Below are 17,000 nucleotides of genomic sequence, written 5' to 3'. Positions count from 1 at the left end.
CAGTCATTAACCTTGTATTAAGTGTGTACGAGGATCCCTTAAAGACACCTCAGTCTGGTAAGCTTGATTTCCGCCACAGATTAAGAGCAATGTCAAAACAGTATCGTATGAATTTCAACACTTGCAGCTGTAGAGGGAAAAAAAGATAGAAAATAATGGTCTCCTCTGGGGGGAGGCAGGGGTGGGGGACATGGAAAGGACAAGGCTTTGTGGAATTCTTGGCGCTGTTGGGGGGGTGGGAATCTACCTCTACTACCTTTCCACTTTCTCCAGAGTGTTTCCAAACCTCTCCTTTGGAAGGGAAAAACAAAACAGTAAACCTAAAACATACTGATGGATCTATTCCAATTTGCAATTCACAACTAAACCCAATTTGACCACTGACCAGATACACAAGTTCTGAACTTGGAGTTTTCCAATGGGAATGCCTTCTTGCAAACGCTCACATCTATGAGACCAAGGATGAAAATAAAAGTAAACGATACCTCAATAAATGTTAAAAACGAGATGACATAGGCAGGATGGTACACGACATACACAAGATGCCTCCTTTCAGATGCTGACACTAACAACTAGCACGTAAATTAAAAAAAAAAATCAATGCAAAACTAAATATACTTTGTGCAATTCTAAAATGGTACCTTTTTTCACATGAAGCTGCGGCTGGCACAGGTGCTCCAGTTTAATTAAAAATTTTCTTAGGTTAGCAGTTCTTCTGGTTTATTTGCCTTATTTTCACCTATCAAGATTTTACAATTAAAGTTCAGGGACTGAACTCAAAACGTTCTCATACAGCTTTGGAGAGGAACAAAAAAAGATACAACTAAATTCCTGAAAACGTTTGACAGAGCCAGACACAAGTGTAGTTCTGAACTCCTCCTTACGTGACTGAAGAGAGGACATCAAAAGATCTGTATCTTTGCCGCCTTCTTGGAGAACTTAAAATTGTGAGATTATTTTTTTTTAAGTATATCATATTTGCAATGTATTTTTTCTGTAATACAAGTTCAGAATATTGAATGAATGAGACTACTGAAGCTGGTACAGGGGAAAAGACTTTCAGCCTGCATTTCCAAAACTCACTAGTGAGCTGGTGTCACCAATTTTGGCATTCAAGCTGACAGGCTGTAAGGGATCAAATTTCCCTGCGTTGGGTACCTGCCTCCCAACATAGTTCTCTTTAAAAAAAAAATACGTTAAATACCTCTTTCAGAGCAACATCCCACACCCTCCTGATTATCAGTCACTGGTGTTCCCAGTCACAACAAAACTGGCATCAGTTTCTAAGTTAATCTCAGTAATACGATTACACAGTGTAACATCTCCAATCCAGCAGATTCTACGCTACTTTGAACAAAACATTTCACCAATGACATCACCTTTACGTCTTTGAGATAATAAAACTGCATCCAGATAATAACACCAATTACAGAAAACCAACGAACCAAATAAATCTACACAAGAAAATTTGTTCCTACCACACCAGAACGAAAGTAAGAACACTTTATATTTGCACAAGAACTCTGACTACCATAACTGACCAAGTGGCATCCGAACCACACAGACGAGAGCAGCAGCAACAGAACTAATTCCAAGAAGGGGGAAAACCAGTTCTCTGAAGACCCCAAAGGACTAAAATGCCTGACCTGCGCACTCTCCCCCACGTCGACTGTTTTTTGCAGTGCTCTCCTTAACCACTTAAAAAACCGAATGCTAATGTTACCCCATTGCCTGTAATGAAATCTCCACTGGTATTCCAGTCTAGCAGCACGAACGTCCTCCTGGAGGAATACAAGGAGGAGGAGTACGTGTTACACAGCTGCTTGTCCTAGAAAAATGGGTAGAAATAGCACTGCTGATGCATCATCAGCTTGGCATCACCTGTGCGACAAGAAAGCTAAGAAAATGAAGTGTCAACTTCTGCTTTCAAAAAGCATTAACGTGGCTTTCATCTAATAACCAACAGCTTCAGATATTCCAGTCAAATTAGTTTATAAACTGCAAAAACTCCCACTTCAACTGCTTTTCCACAAATGAGTTAAAAAACACAGCTTTTACTTAATGGTGGCAAGGAATAATTCAACTGTACCCAAGCAGAAGGCCTAACAAATTAAAACTAGTTCACATAAACTATTTCATCATTTCAATTGATATGTATACCGTAAGCTGCACAATCTGCTCCCCAAGTTACTTCCACAAAGTGTACTTATTCTTAAAGCCATCAGGATAGGCTGGAGTAGAGGAAGATGATGACCCATTCAGACAGAAGTCTGTTTTCTGGCAAGGAAAAAGGGGCACACATGTATGACTGCACTTGGGTTTTATTAGCAGAGAAAACGCTCTCACATTAATCATCCCAGCAGCAAATAAGGTAGCTGTCCCTCACCCTTCATTTCTCTTTCGTTTTGCCAAGGTTTGTCAATTTTTCTTCTGGGATATGTAGGGAAAGGCAGCATTCCCTCAGGTTCTCCCTCCTTTTGAGCAGAAATCCATCAGGTCTTTAGTACACAGATGATTATCTCATTTGATACAACAGGTTTTCTGAACTTCCAAATCCCAAGAAACCTATTGCCAAAAGGCTTGTAAAAACACAGATAAAATTGTGAGACTGAAAAAACAGGTTCTTTTGGTTTGGGTTTTTTTTTTGTGTGTGTTTTGTTCTTTAAGATTCTGAATTTGCAAGCAACAACCTGTAACCAGGTGCTATGAAGACCACTGGCCACATATTTACACCTGCAGCACAGCCTAAATAATAGTGCTTTAGGCAAACCAGTTTCTGAAAAAAAAATCCTATGCTAATATATCCTCTTTACGGAAAAATAAAGTCCATTTTTACCAATACAAATGTATGGAAATGAAGTTGTACTTTAAAGGCAGAGCGTTGCATATTAAAGCTTTTAACAGTCAAAACTGCAACGACTCATGAGCAAACCCTTAGTACAACTTACAGCCCTTTATCACTAGCCTGCAGCTTAAAACTAGAACATTAACAAATCTACATAGTGCCTGGAGAAAGATCAGAGCTAGGTAAATGTAGGTTAACTAAGCCCATGAGTCAGTGCAACTCTGCCTACCGACCATTTAAGCAATCAAAGGCTCAAAAATATAGTGCATGACTGTACCTCCCCTCACCCCTTCTTTTTCCCAACTCAGGGTTTCTTGGATGCTATTACAGAATTCGTACAGCTGAAGAAAGTTAGACATTTTCCACACATTTTACATTAATTAATCTGAGGGGAATCATTCTCAAAAGCTCATTTTCTGAGCAGAGGAAAAACCAGATCACTGGCTAGTATGAAAGCACGCGTTGGTGGAATTTCGGTTGTGGCCGTAGCACTGCTGGAAGGGCAGGTCTAACGAATAAACGGCCCCCACAGCCTGACACGACCATGGGGGCATAACGTGGATCAGAACAGTTAATCCTAAAGATTGCAATTCAACTATTCACAAAGCAGAGCACGTTGTGCTCTTTCATTATTATTCCTTTTCATCAATTCCACAACATATTTCAAATAAGGGCAACACACCAAGCGATAACCATACAAAAAACTGCCAAAACACCAGACCATTTCTTACACACAAATTCTGTTTACATACTCTCTTCCTCTCTTATCAAAAATGAGGTGCTTGTTGGCATTCTTTTATTTCAAACAAAGAGCAGCTGCCACTAAGTGCAACCAGCCCAAGGAATCCATCAATAAAGTGCTCATTATCTATGGTAGTGGGGGGAAAGGGAGTGGAAGAATAAAACCCATCCCATTATGTTCCACAGACACCACTGCATTTATGAGTGCGGCATACCTTCCCCAGCTAGAGACAGCCTCTCACACCTTCTGATCTCCAAAGCAGGACTGCCCCAGCAAAACACCTCTGCTGTTTCACATTTAACTTTCCCCAATTGATATTTTTTCTTCTGTTCCACAAAACAAGGAAAAAAAGCGCACACCCAAAACCAGCCACAATTTTCTTTTGTAAATAATAATAGTATAAAGAAGCCAATGCAGCTGTATCACTTACATGTGATCATAAAGCAGTGGCCCAGTGACAGGAGGATTGTATCTACATTTCGTACACCTTTTAATTTGCATCCTATGAGAAAGCATCAGGAAATCTTGCTAAGAAAAAACCTTCCTTGTACCTTTGACTGGAACCCAAGGTAATAACACACATGCATGTGTTACACAAACCAAAGCCACAGTGAAAAGCAGTGGGACTACAGCAGGAATACCTGGAAAGTGCACTCCAGACAGCCAGCAAGAGGGAAGATAACAACTGAATTGTGAGCGCCGATTACATCAAATTGCTGCTCTTTGGAGAGTAAAAGATGGAATTTCCGACACCTTTCCACCAGCAGCTCCACCACTACAAGCCCACAGAACATCTGCCAGTAATTCAGAGACGTAACATTTTCCAATCTATTTTCTTGCAGTGTTAAATCAAAATAAAAGCCAAACAAAAATACTTTCCTATTAAATTCTCCAAGCAGGCAGTCCTTGCAAAGATCAAAAGAAACATAAATACTTCCAAAATGGGCAGCTACGTCCTTCCTCAGTCATGAATTCAAGAACAGCGGTCGGTAAAACACCTATTGCTAAGCCTCTATCTTCACACCCTTGAAGAGTTTGAAAATACCAGCTTCAAGCTGGTTGCTTATAATTGAGCAAACACACTTCGTTCAAGCTCTGCAAGCTCTGTTTGCACTGAACTAGCTACGGAGTCTAATGTGCAAATTGTAAACTCTTCCTATAATGAAGAACAAAAATAATTATGACCTGAATTATTCTGATTCACTACAGCATGATAAGGACTGAGGAGAGAGAGGTTGGAACATGAAGTTACTCAAGAATCCAGCCAGTTTAACTACTATTTTATGATAGGTGGGGCAGGCAAAACAATCTCTTACTAATTTTATCTAATACTTCCCAGCAGAAAAACCTTGGTGTTCGTCATTTTTTTCTCTGCCAGACTAAAATCATTAGGGCTGCAACCTTTTGTGCCAGATACCTACAGCAGAACAAACTTCTAGGAACATGGTAGGAAAATCAGTTTTGCATCTAAAGAACGCTGCTTTGGCCACAAAATGTCTTTGAACACCTCACAGCAGTGCACCCAAATTCCAGACATGCTGTATAAATCAGCATTTTTCTGAGACATACAAAATCTTTATTTAGCAGGTATTTTAGCAACTAAGATTTTGAAGGATTATTTTCAACGAGCTTCTCTTGATTCCTCCAGGTGGAAGAACAGCACATGCACTATCTTTTCTACCATCCACACAGTTCCTAGTATCAAGGAGCCAGTACATTCCTATCCCAGCAAGGCAGGATGCTCTGGGCTACCAGAACAAAGACAGGCTTTCCCTGCAACGGCTTCCAGCTAGCTAGCTTCAGAGATAGCTTGGCAGTGCCCGGGCAGAGCAAAGCCTTCCTCCTTCTGTGCTTACTATACCTGCATTTCCGTCACAGACTACTTTTATCCACCAAACCCACGATTTAAAAAAGTAAAACTAATACATCTAGACCTGGATGAGGTTATCAAAAAGAAAAAAAAAAAGAGAAGTAGAGCTCTGGGAAGAAAAAGTGCCACAAGACCCTGAGTTTCAAGAAATTAAACAAGTTTGACCATAAGCACGTGAGGAGACTGCAACTGGCTCGATGAGGCCAAAGATGGGGAGCAAGAGTTAGACGAAGAGATGATGCAAGAGCTGAAGTTACTTATAGAGACAGCACAGAGGAAAAAAAAAAATGTAAATGGACAGAACTGGTCTGTGCCTGCCAGACCACACTCCTCTCCAAAAGCTGAATTATCACCCAAAATTCTGGAATCACATCATCCTTCTACTGCTAGTCAGAAGGCCCGTTAATTCCGTTACAGCAGTATGTACCTCAGCTCCTTTAATAATGCTTCCTCCTGCGAACTGCTCCACGTGCTTGAATAGCAGGTGCCCTTTCCATGCACATAAAGGTGCTAACCTTGCAGTTACTGCATGCGAGATTCAGGACGACACCCTACTATTTAAGACAAGGAAATTACACTAAAAATTATGCTTCTAAAATCAAGTAATCAAAAGCAAAGCTGCACAAAAATTAAGACTGCTTGTATCTTCATTTGATTCCCAGTAGTTTGCATACATTTGATATTTTCTTTGCTTATTTCCACTACTCACATCATCACAGAGGACTAACACCTCACGGGATCAATACGGACCCACCCCAGCGGACAACTCCACCCTGGGCAGGAAGGAGATCACTGTTCCAGTTTGTCAAGCAAGCTGAAAAATACGCTAAAAGATAAAGAAAAGTAGGAGAAGAATGGATAGTGTCTGAATAACTGCAGCTAAATGTTGTGGAAGACTAAAACCTGTCCCCAACAGCACCACAGCCAGACAAGTCACCCACACAATGCTTTTCACAAGCAATTACTCAGGGCAGGATTTAACATGGCTAAGATTAGGGGAGGTAAAAATTAGCTACCTGGACTCCATCCTGACAAGGAATACAGATTAGCACCTTCAGAAGACAGTCAAGCCCACCTACCTGGGACTGGTGCCTCTATTCTGAAGGCCTAACTTCACATCTCAACGCTAAATTTCAGAAGTGCTGAATACTTAGAACTACAGCTGAGTGAGATTTAACCCAGAAAGTTTAGTATTAATCCACATGTGGTGCAAAGTCCTATCAAAACGACATTGGCCACCAATAATAAAAAAAAAAGACAATGTAAAAGCTAATGATACCCAGAGCTTGTACAGGAGTAACCACCCCAGCAAGGCACTACACATTTAACGGTGACAGTAAGAGAAAACATTGGCCAATGGTTAAAACCAAGCACCAATTGTGCCATTCAGCAAGGCCACACAGGTTTTATTCGCCTTTTTGTTTTGCTGGATTCACAATCCCACCTCTTCTGTGCCAGTTCTGGCATACACTGAACAATCACCAAGATGATGATACTCAAACCAAAAGAAAATGATCTAGATTATTTTTTTATTCTTTTTTTTTTTTTTTTTCTTTTTTGCACTAGGGGAAGGAGGGTAAAGAGAAGATGAGGAACCAGCGTAAAGCAAAAGATGCAAACGGCCAGGAGCAAGAAAGAATGAGACTTTCCCCTTTGCGAGCTGTGCCCTGCCAAAAATGGGTTATAACCTCATACAGAAACAGCCAAAAATAAACCAGATAACTTGTGAGAAACGCAATGATTGGTCAATGGCTCAAGGGGATCACAGAAACAAAACATAACTACCACCATGTAGTAACAGTCTCCTACATTCCAAGCTGTGTAACTGCTGAAGGTTGACAGTCATGCCAGAGAGGTTCTTACTCTTATTTTCTCTCTGCAGGAACTGAAGCCCCTTCCACTACTCCACCATGTGAGACATGTAGGCTGTACGTCCCCCTGGCAGACAGCAACTGAGGACACCATCGACTGTTTTGATTCTCAGTATATACACAGCCATCCATCTCCTCCACCAGCCTGACGTGTGGTAAGTGGTAGGTGGAAACCTGAGAGGATCTGGCACTGCCCATGTCAGCAACTTTGTATTTTGAAATGGTGTGCGAGTCAAAATGAAAATTGGGACAGCCACACATATGCCACCTCCTCCTGAGGAAGTTTTAGAGCTTAAGTATCTGCAATACAATTTTATGTACATGCAAGATAGCTGTTAAAATGAATGCATAGATTAATACACTGCTGCAACTAAATAATAAGCATATTAAACACACATTTTTAAATGGCAGCATTAAAAACTGGGTATAAATATGGGAGTAGGTCTAATGTATGATATCAACATAGTCAATTTTAAGATTTTTTTTTTTTTTAGGTAGCTCATTTCAAAAGAACACACTGATAGCAACGCTACCTCACGTCTTTCCTCATACATGATGTTCTGTCAGCATTCAGATTCCTTTCACACATATGAATGAGGAGAAAAACACAGCACTCACGATATTTCCCAACACCTTTACAATATTAAAGACGCTGAAATTCTCTTGCTTTTCGAGGGTGGAAAAAAGGACTAAACCCAAGTATACTCTGACATACTATTACTGACAAAGCCCACAACGCTCCGAGATCAGAGTACACAACTCCCTCCATCCAGACAGGAGTTGGAGTCACCACCTCCTTGGCCTGCACATCCAGCCATCTACAAATGGGACTAGGGACACATGGCAGGGGAGGCAAACCCAACGCAGCACTGGCCTTCAGCTTAATCACTGCAAGGACAGAGCAGAAGCAGCTGCTGTCTGCAGTGTCCCGGCCCACAGCCCTCACCTCCACCAGCACGTCTGCAACTCCAGTACCTTCTATCCTCTCCCTCATCCACCTACGGTATAAAGGAGCAAGAGGATTTTAGGGGACCCCATGTAAACACTAGGAAATTGCCATCTAATCCGCAATGCTGACAAGGTTGAGCAACAACGATGAAACCACACCCTTGTATTTGAGCCTGCATATTGGGAATTTATAATACTTTCCACTTTCAAACAACACCATTTTAGGCAGCTTTTGAAAGAACATGCTGCTTGTGTGGCTGTACGTTGCCTCCTTTGGTCCCAAACCCAACAAAAAAAAGCTTGCAAATCATAAAACCATCTGGTAAACATGATCACTCACTCATACTATTGTTCAAAATGGCTGTTTTCGCAAATAAGACTGAAAACACAAACCGAACTAAGTCTCAAATTAGTGATGTCTGCCATTATCAAATATTGCAACCTCTGGCTACTCAGCAAAGACATGGGATGTGTGCTTGAAGCTGACCTTCAAAGATAATACAATAAGCAGTTGTTCAGTAATTACAAGCACTTTTTATTTTTTTAAGCTGTCAGAAAATAAATTGAAGCACAAACACTTATACAAAATTTGGTCTGCAAACCAAACTACTATAAAATACCTCAGCTCTTAGCTAAGCCCGAAGATTTTTGGCTAGAAAAAAATGTGAAAAATTTAGACTAACTATAAAGTCACGCTACCATGAAAGTACTGCACATGCTGTGTAGCTCAGCACACAATCAAGCACTGCTGCTGAGCATCGAGCACTCCAACCTCTGACGGTGGTCCCCACCATTACTAGCAGCAGCACAAAGCAAAGGAAAAAAAACGTGCACAACCACCCTAACACATCATTCCAGCGGTGAACACTGACGAGAACTCAAGGAAATCTTTATTTTAAGGATGTAGCACCAAAGCAGAAAACCGTAACAGCCTTTACGTGCCAATCATTAGTACTAAGTGTAACACATGCCCATTGCCTTTATCCTCCCTAATTAAGGAAACTGAGTCTTTGGCAACGTCTGAAACGCCACACGCCGGCATCTGGTATTTACAGTCATTTTGACTCACACCAACACAAAGTGACCACCACAATTCAGTGTTGTGTTTGAACACAGGTAAAGTTCAAAAGACCAAGAACGCAAACCCGTTGACATGAGCAAATTCATCGGCTTTATTTCTTCTGCTCTGAAAGCTGACTACTCCTCTTTCACACTTTTATGATTCTGCTGCACTTACATTTTCTGTCGCTTGCAATGCCAGGATGACAATTGTATGTATCTCACTCTTGCTTGCTATGAAAGCACATCGACTGCACAAACCCTTTTTTTGTTGTCTTAAGTTATGGAGCTTTTACAATCTGTGATTTGTGGAAGCTAAAACTTCCTGTAAAGGAGCAACAGCCTATGGTCACAGCCTTTAGCTGAGAAGAAGAAAGTAAGAATTGGGAACTGCCTAAGTAAGTTCTCTTTGACTTCTTTCCAACTTGGTATCAATTAACTACAATGCTCTCTAGAAATTTCCAACAGTGGCAGCTTTGGGTTTGTACCCCAAAGGCAGCAGAGGAACAGAAGGTGAGGTTTTCCATGCTTTAAGGACATTACAGCGCTATTTCTCACTTTCTTTGCTAACAGCTAGCTAGTATTAGAGACCATATGATTTAATGTATAGACTGAAGTAGACTGAAACTCAGAGAAATTTCTTCTTGCAATTCAGCTGGAACTTGTGCTGACAATGACTCTTTTTCCTCTCTGCTTTATTTCCCTCTCCTTTTATCATACGTACTCATATTTAAAATGACAAGGCCATCCCATATTATGTACCGGTATAGCATCATTTTTAACCAAATACCCATTTAAGTAGCATGGTCCAAAACCACTATTTAAATACAATTAATCCCATTGCCACCATTAAACTAAACAACTGAACTTTTCCCACTTCCCTCTCCATCCATCCTAACGCTTGCAGCAAGAATCAAAGGGACTATCGATATCTTGCCTCTGGCTCCCCTTTCTTCCTGTCAGTCATTTCTTTAACTCCCACCTTGTAAAGAAGCTTAGCTTTGAATTCATTTCCCCTCTTATAAAACTTACACTCAGCCTGTTCAAACACGAGCCACATGCAACAGGAACTGTGCTTCACCACACGACCAGGACAGAGAACACCTGTGGTTTGATACCACGTACAGCATCTGGTCCTGATCCGTTCACACAGCGAGTCAGCGCATCTGAAGTCACTCCTGTCATCCGATACTGGTCACGTCACCTGCATTCTAGGAGTTTTCAATGGTAGTAGCAGGTGATCTTCAGCCAACCTAAAACACGTGCCTGTCTTTTTGCAACACAGGCTAAAGAGCATATTCTATACATGTTCCTGCTGAGACAGATGCGTGCGCATGGCAGAGCTGTTACGTACTCGTGAAAATAAGAACATCACCTTGGCACGGTAAGAATCACTACTGGTACACGTTGCTACACTACGAAGGAATCCCATTCCAAGACGACAAAACATTTTCACCACAAAAGCCATTCTTTGCATGAATGCTACACAACCCCTGTATTTTTAAGTTACACTGGTAAATCCATTGCCAGCCTGCAACAGTCATGGCGAAAAACGAGGCAGGAAACCTGGGAATCACTACAGCAGGCTCTAAACGTTGTAAGAAAAAACATGCCCGCTGCACTGAGGGAATCCAGCACTGTTATTTCTGCTAGCACGTTCAGGCTGGTTTAAACAAATCTGAAGTATTTCACACAAGGAATTCTCTGAAGAAAACCTGCTTTCTTGTATGTTTTTTTAAATGCATCTTTTGACTCAACCTTTAGAGATATGTTCTTTACGGGTAGGGCATTTTTCTCTTCCACCTCAAAGCTGAGCCCCAATTGAGGGGTTTACTTTTTTAACAAAGTAAAAAAAGTTACAGAATCCTTAAGTGATTTTCCAGTTTGTGTTAACATTACATTCAATGGAAGCTGATCCATACCCTTTCCTTTCCTTCTGTAACTCCAATGCAAAAAAACATACAATGCTTCTTTTAAAACTTCCATACGTGATACAAATTCACATTCAATCCTACAAGCAGCAGAATTCCTAAAAGCACTCCTGCATATTTCTTTCAGTTTGTACAGCACTAACACTTGTGACTGTCATAGGATCTCAAGAAGGCCTCTCTTAATTTTATGTTAACACGTGTTTTTTCATAAGGTGTATGATTTAAATAAGGCTCACACAAACTTTGTTAGGGCTACTGTGATTTAAGCTACCTGCTACCTAACCACAGGTGAAGAAAAACAGACCTTGTAGCACACACCAAAGATCAATAAATTTTACGCTGTCAAACAAGGAGGAAAAGTTCCTACACGTATTTAAAATACCAAGAACATCTGCAATTAAATTAGGTATTAGAAAGTCAAATACAAAATGAAAAAGACTAACGTACTTCAAAGTTTTACTCTATGAGAGTGTTGATGAATATATTAACATGAGCACTAATCTAACAAAACCCTTTAAAGTGTTTTAAAAATAATCAACATGGCACCATTACTGGGAATACTTAAAAACACCTAGTCTTAAACTTATACATTATGATTTCATAAAATAAAAATAGGGTTTAGAACCCCGATTTTAAAATATCAAGACTATTCCACTATAAAGTGTTCATGTATATATATACACACACATGTACACACACACACTTTTTTCACTATGAAGCATAACCCTTTGTTCCATAATCCCCAGTTGTATGTTTAATGATCACACATAAAACACTTCCATCAAAAAGAAAAACCGCAGTTCTAGCATGTTTAATTCTTTGGAAATGAACATCTACATTGCTGAAATGGCAGTAGAGTGACAAATGACTATAATCCAATGGCCCAAGGCCAGCAACTTCTATCACAACAGATCTGGCTGTTTCGTACGACACAGCATGTTGCACATATATCACCAAACAGAAACGAGCCTGCTTAGTTTACCTATAAACAAAACCCCACTTAACTTTACAAGTATTTTAGCAGCTATATGAATGGAAAAAGCAGTGTGTCTAAGCAACTGCCTACAAAAAACTGGATTTATTAATAGGTAAATGGCTGGATCCATTCTAAAAAGTCTTTGAATCAGTGCTGTAGTCTAGAACACACAGAATAAATAGCAGTGATTCACAAAACCTGTGGGTTTCATTCTATTATTTGCATGCTGCCATATAGTTCCAAATTTAAAGTTCTATGTCAGTTTTCCCAGACTTTTTTTTTTTTTTTTTTTTTAAAGTTAGCCAACCCACACTCACCTACTCTATCTGTGTGGATTTTAGAAAGGCAAATGCTACCTTCTGGCTACCTAAACTCACAGCTTCAGCTGCAGCCCAAATTCCCGAGACCATGGAAGCCCAGAACAACGACTCTCTGCACAGGCAAAAGCTCCAGCAAAAGGATGACCCCCAGCCCCTTCTGAGCAATGAAGGCGAGACTTGCACAAAAAAAAAAAAAAAAAAAAAAAAAAAAAAGAGGATGAGAGTAAGGATGACGGGACAACACAAACCCAGCTTCTTCACCCCGTTAAAACACAGAACTGAGCAACTGAGCAGGACAGGGGACAACCGGCAGCTACAGTAACACTCAAACACCTCTCTCCAAACCCACCCACCGGCAGCCCTCGCCCAGAGCCACCTCTCATTTTGTGGTCAGGGCGTCCCCCATAGTTTTCAGCGTATTTCAGGAACCCGACAGACAGAATGCACGTTCCCCTCTCTCCAAACGTTTCCTCCTGCCTGTAAAGACACTGTAACATTCGACACATCTGCACGGATGCAAGCAAGCTAGCACGACAAACTCATCCAGCTGCATAACAACCTTTTTTTTTTTTTAAGATTATTCTTGAGACAGATTGATTTCCCACCCAAGGTCACCCACAAACGTCAGGCAATACACTGCAAAGACAGCACAGAACAAATGCCTACAGACTGCTGCTTTTTTTTTTTTCCCTTCCAGAAACGGCAGTGGCTTAAGGGAACATCAAACTACACCCTGCCAGGGAGCAAGACTCCAAGCCAGCCATAAAAGAGGTAGTTTGCAGTGCAGTATTTCAGGGAGTCAGATTGCACGCCATGTTCAGAGTTCCAGTTATTCTGGTTGCCAGGCCAGACACAGGCTTGGGTGAGGATGAGCAGCTTATGAGCTTGTTCAGCTTTTTCTGCACACAAACTCTACTGGTTTTTACTTCAGCCGGGTTTTGGGGCAATATGGTACGTTTAAAATGGCACTGAGTTCATTTGACACCACAGTAATGGTGAAAGAACAAAACAAGCATAAATGATTCATTCTGCTATGGTATCCTTTCTTCTGCTTAACTTGTTTTCACAAGATTTATAAATGATGCATTTGTATTAATTCTTTCTATGAAAAACAATAGGAAAAGTGGCTAAAACAACTGTTTATACAGTTCCTACAGAGTATTACTCTTTCCAAACAGGGAAATAGTTTTTCAAATCTTTTTTTTTTGTTTATAAAGCAGACTTTTAGATGACCTTGATGAAAAATGGTTTCAACTATATCCAGTGCTAGATCAGCTCAACATCTGTAGTGTCATACAAAACCTGTAGTGATACAACAGATTTACTTCTAGCTCACCTTAATAATAATAAAAAATTTTATAGATTTTGAATATACTCAGAACACACCCAGAAAACTGACAGCAACACTTAAATATCTCATTAAATGATTATGAAATAATGATATGGAGCACAGAAGTACAAACGACCAGCAATACCTAAACTGTGTTACCATACACGCCTGCTCGCTGACTAGCCGGCCTTCCAAAATCAACACCCCTTTGAAAACGCAAGATACGGTCACGTTTCATGATTCATTTGTTACCATGTGCAGACTGACTGATGAAATATTTCTGCCCACTATTACATGAATCCATTAATTGGCAGAAATCTGACTACACTTTTTAGCTATTAGAACAGCATGATTTTCTTCAAGACTTTTTTTTTTCCCTGTCTTATAAAAAAATGTCTCAATTATGCTACACTCAAATTACAGTCACACATTAAAACTAAGGACTTTTGCCCAGGACTCTGCATTATGACATGAACATAATGACTAAATAATGTTATTTAGTCTTGTGCTCAGAGCAGACAATTTTTATCAAAACTCTCCAATTTTTCTACCGATCTGCAACAGTACCATCCTAAAATCAAAAAAGGAAACACCTCCACGTAAAACCGCATCCCTGAACTTATCTTCAGGCTGTCCATCCAGAAAAGTCCAAACCATTGTTACCTTACCTCAGCATTACAGCACTGTATTGCTCTAGAATATGTATTCACATGAAGCCCAGACAGCATTTAAATAAACGGTTTACATTACAGGGGGGGAAAAACCCCTAACACACAAAAATAAGCTGTGTTCAGCGACACGAACAAAGCATTAACTGAAAGATATCTTACAGATTGGCTTCCAAATTATATATAAATTTAAGCAGCAATCCTCATGAGACCTAAATATCTACCTTTACCTATAAAAGGGGTTGATTTAAAATAATCTATGTAGTACAAGTTACTACAAAGATGAATTCACAGCCTAGTTTTAGTTACAGTTACGCAGTGCTCGCCATAAACTAAATCATCAGCTAAACTTTTTGTTTGTTTGTTTCAAGGTACACCAACTTAATCAAGTATGGACATAAAAATGTCCTTAATTCTTCCAAATCGAGAAAAAACCTGCAATCTAAAACCCAGTCTTATCAACCGACCCCACGCACTGCTGTCTAGCACTGAGGGGAGGGGAAAGCCATGAGTAAAACAGCTTCCTAGTTGGACACCGAATCCTTTTGATATATGTGCACTCTAACTATTATTCATTAGATCAGTAAAAAAAAAAAAAAATGTTCAAACTTAAGTGAGTTTCCTCCACTTTGAAAGAAAAGTTGAAAGATACAAAAGTTTTAAACTATTTAAATTCTAAACGAACTCCAGAAACTGCAGCCGCCCTCAGAACTCACGTTAACAAAATCACGTCCCTCTTTCTCTCAAACATAAATAAATCAAGCTGAACAAGAAGTGTCACGACAGCTTTGACCAATTACAAACTTTTCTTTACAGAAAAATCATTGTCAGTGCCACTAGTGCACAACTTTATTACATATGTACCTTAACCATCCTTCAGAAAAAAACAGAGTTCAGAATAAAGTATCACCTTGTTTAAAGCATTTAAATTTTATAAAAGATATTTTGCATCACGAAAGACAAGATTTCTTAACACAATTATCTTTAACACTATTAAACTTTATTCTTGCTAAGGACAAAGTAGTATGAAGTCTTGCAAATAAACATCTCAATGCACCACACACATTGCCTGACCATTTTGCTTTAAAGCTTTTTGGGAGAAAAGCCTTACAGGAAAGAAATAGTGACCTTAACCCATTCAATCATTTGCTCGAAGCACACACTAGATGAGACCAGGAGTCGAGTTTTTAACTTCCAGCGAAAAACTACCACGACTGCAGGGTTTTTTTGTTTTTTTTTTTTACTCCGTGCACAAATCTTCTGGCTGGTTTAGTTAGTGGGAGACAGGGAATTTGCACACGCATCCCCATGCACAGCAATCTTGCAACACCCAGCCCTTTGCACCCCAATGCACCGAGGTTTATGGAGTGTTTGGGCGGGGGGTGGAGGGGGCAGGATTAGTTTACAAATCTCCTTATTCCCTTCTCATTATAGAATCGCTTGGCTCCCCCCCCAAAAAAAAAAAAAAATCCCAAGCTACCGACTGCCTTCCAACCATCCTCCCTTCGCAATGGCTCAGACAGGGGTACCGCACCGACTTCCCCCCGCAAAGGACTCCCGCAGGCCTCCTCCTCCCCCCCGCTCCTTCCCCCTCGCCAAGGCGCGGTGTCACCGGCGCGGCGAGGGGACGAGCCCCAGCACGCTGGGTCCCTCCGCGGGGCAGGGCCGCCGCCGGGAGCGCGGGAGGCTGCCGTCCCGCCCGGCAGCGAGGCCCCTCCACCGCCCTGAGGAGATTCAATGAAGCTGCAGAATCACCCTGGGCCTAGTCCCGGCCACCACGCTCCCCCCCTCGGCGAGCCGCGCCGCGGGGCCCAGCCGCCCCTCGGAGCCCCTCAGGGGCCCCCGTAGTGCCCCGGGCCGGCAGCTCGGAGCCGGCCAGTACCTGGGCGCTGTTCACAGCCATGGCGCCCCGCGTCCGTGGGGAGCTCGGCGTCTCTCGGCCACCTCACGCTGCTGCCCCCGCCGCCGCCATCTTCTCTCTCGCACGCACCAGCCGGGCGGGCAAGCGGCACGCACTGCGCCTGCGCACAGCGCCGCCGGGGAGGGGCGGGGAGGGGCGGGCGCGCCTCTGCGCTTGCGCGCGAGCCAGGCGGCCGTGGCGGGCGGTGGTGGCGCAGGCGCAGTGGAGGCCGAGCAGGGGGCGGGGCGGCCCTGAGGAAGGGGCCCGGCGGCGGGGAGCGGCGGGCGCTGAGGAGGGGGGGGGACACCCGGCGGCAGCCGCGGGGCCACCCCCCCCCCCCGAGGGGAGAGCTGGGCAGCCCGAGGAGGGCAGGAGGGCGAGGTTGTCCAAAAACTTCGCCTTCAGCCCGCAGGCATCGCCTGGGGCGGGGGAGCTGCCGTGAGGCGGGCGGCCATGAGGCCGCCGTGAGGCGGGGCCCAGGCTGAGGCGAGCCTGCCGCCTCTAGAGTCGGTGGCGGGAGAGTGGTCCCACACGGCTGGA

At 42.1% G+C, this 17,000-nt stretch overlaps 1 protein-coding gene across 3 annotated transcripts in view; it reads right to left on the bottom strand.

Moving 5' to 3' along the window:
- Window positions 1–16,501, bottom strand: part of USP10 (ubiquitin specific peptidase 10) — a 55,985-nt gene extending 39,484 nt beyond the window's left edge. For all 3 annotated transcript variants that reach the window (XM_086468947.1, XM_086468946.1, XM_086468948.1), the window contains exon 1: window positions 16,443–16,501. In XM_086468947.1, the coding sequence (XP_086325073.1) occupies window positions 16,443–16,463 (21 nt within the window). In that variant the 5' untranslated portion in view covers window positions 16,464–16,501. The remainder of the gene's footprint in view (window positions 1–16,442) is intronic.
- Window positions 16,502–17,000: the final 499 nt, after the last annotated feature.

Source organism: Leptosomus discolor, chromosome 8 (assembly GCF_034619465.1).
Source record: "Leptosomus discolor isolate bLepDis1 chromosome 8, bLepDis1.hap2, whole genome shotgun sequence".
NCBI lineage: Eukaryota > Metazoa > Chordata > Aves > Leptosomiformes > Leptosomidae > Leptosomus > Leptosomus discolor.
Note: the sequence above shows the minus strand (reverse complement) of the source record. Positions and strands in the feature narration are given on the sequence as shown.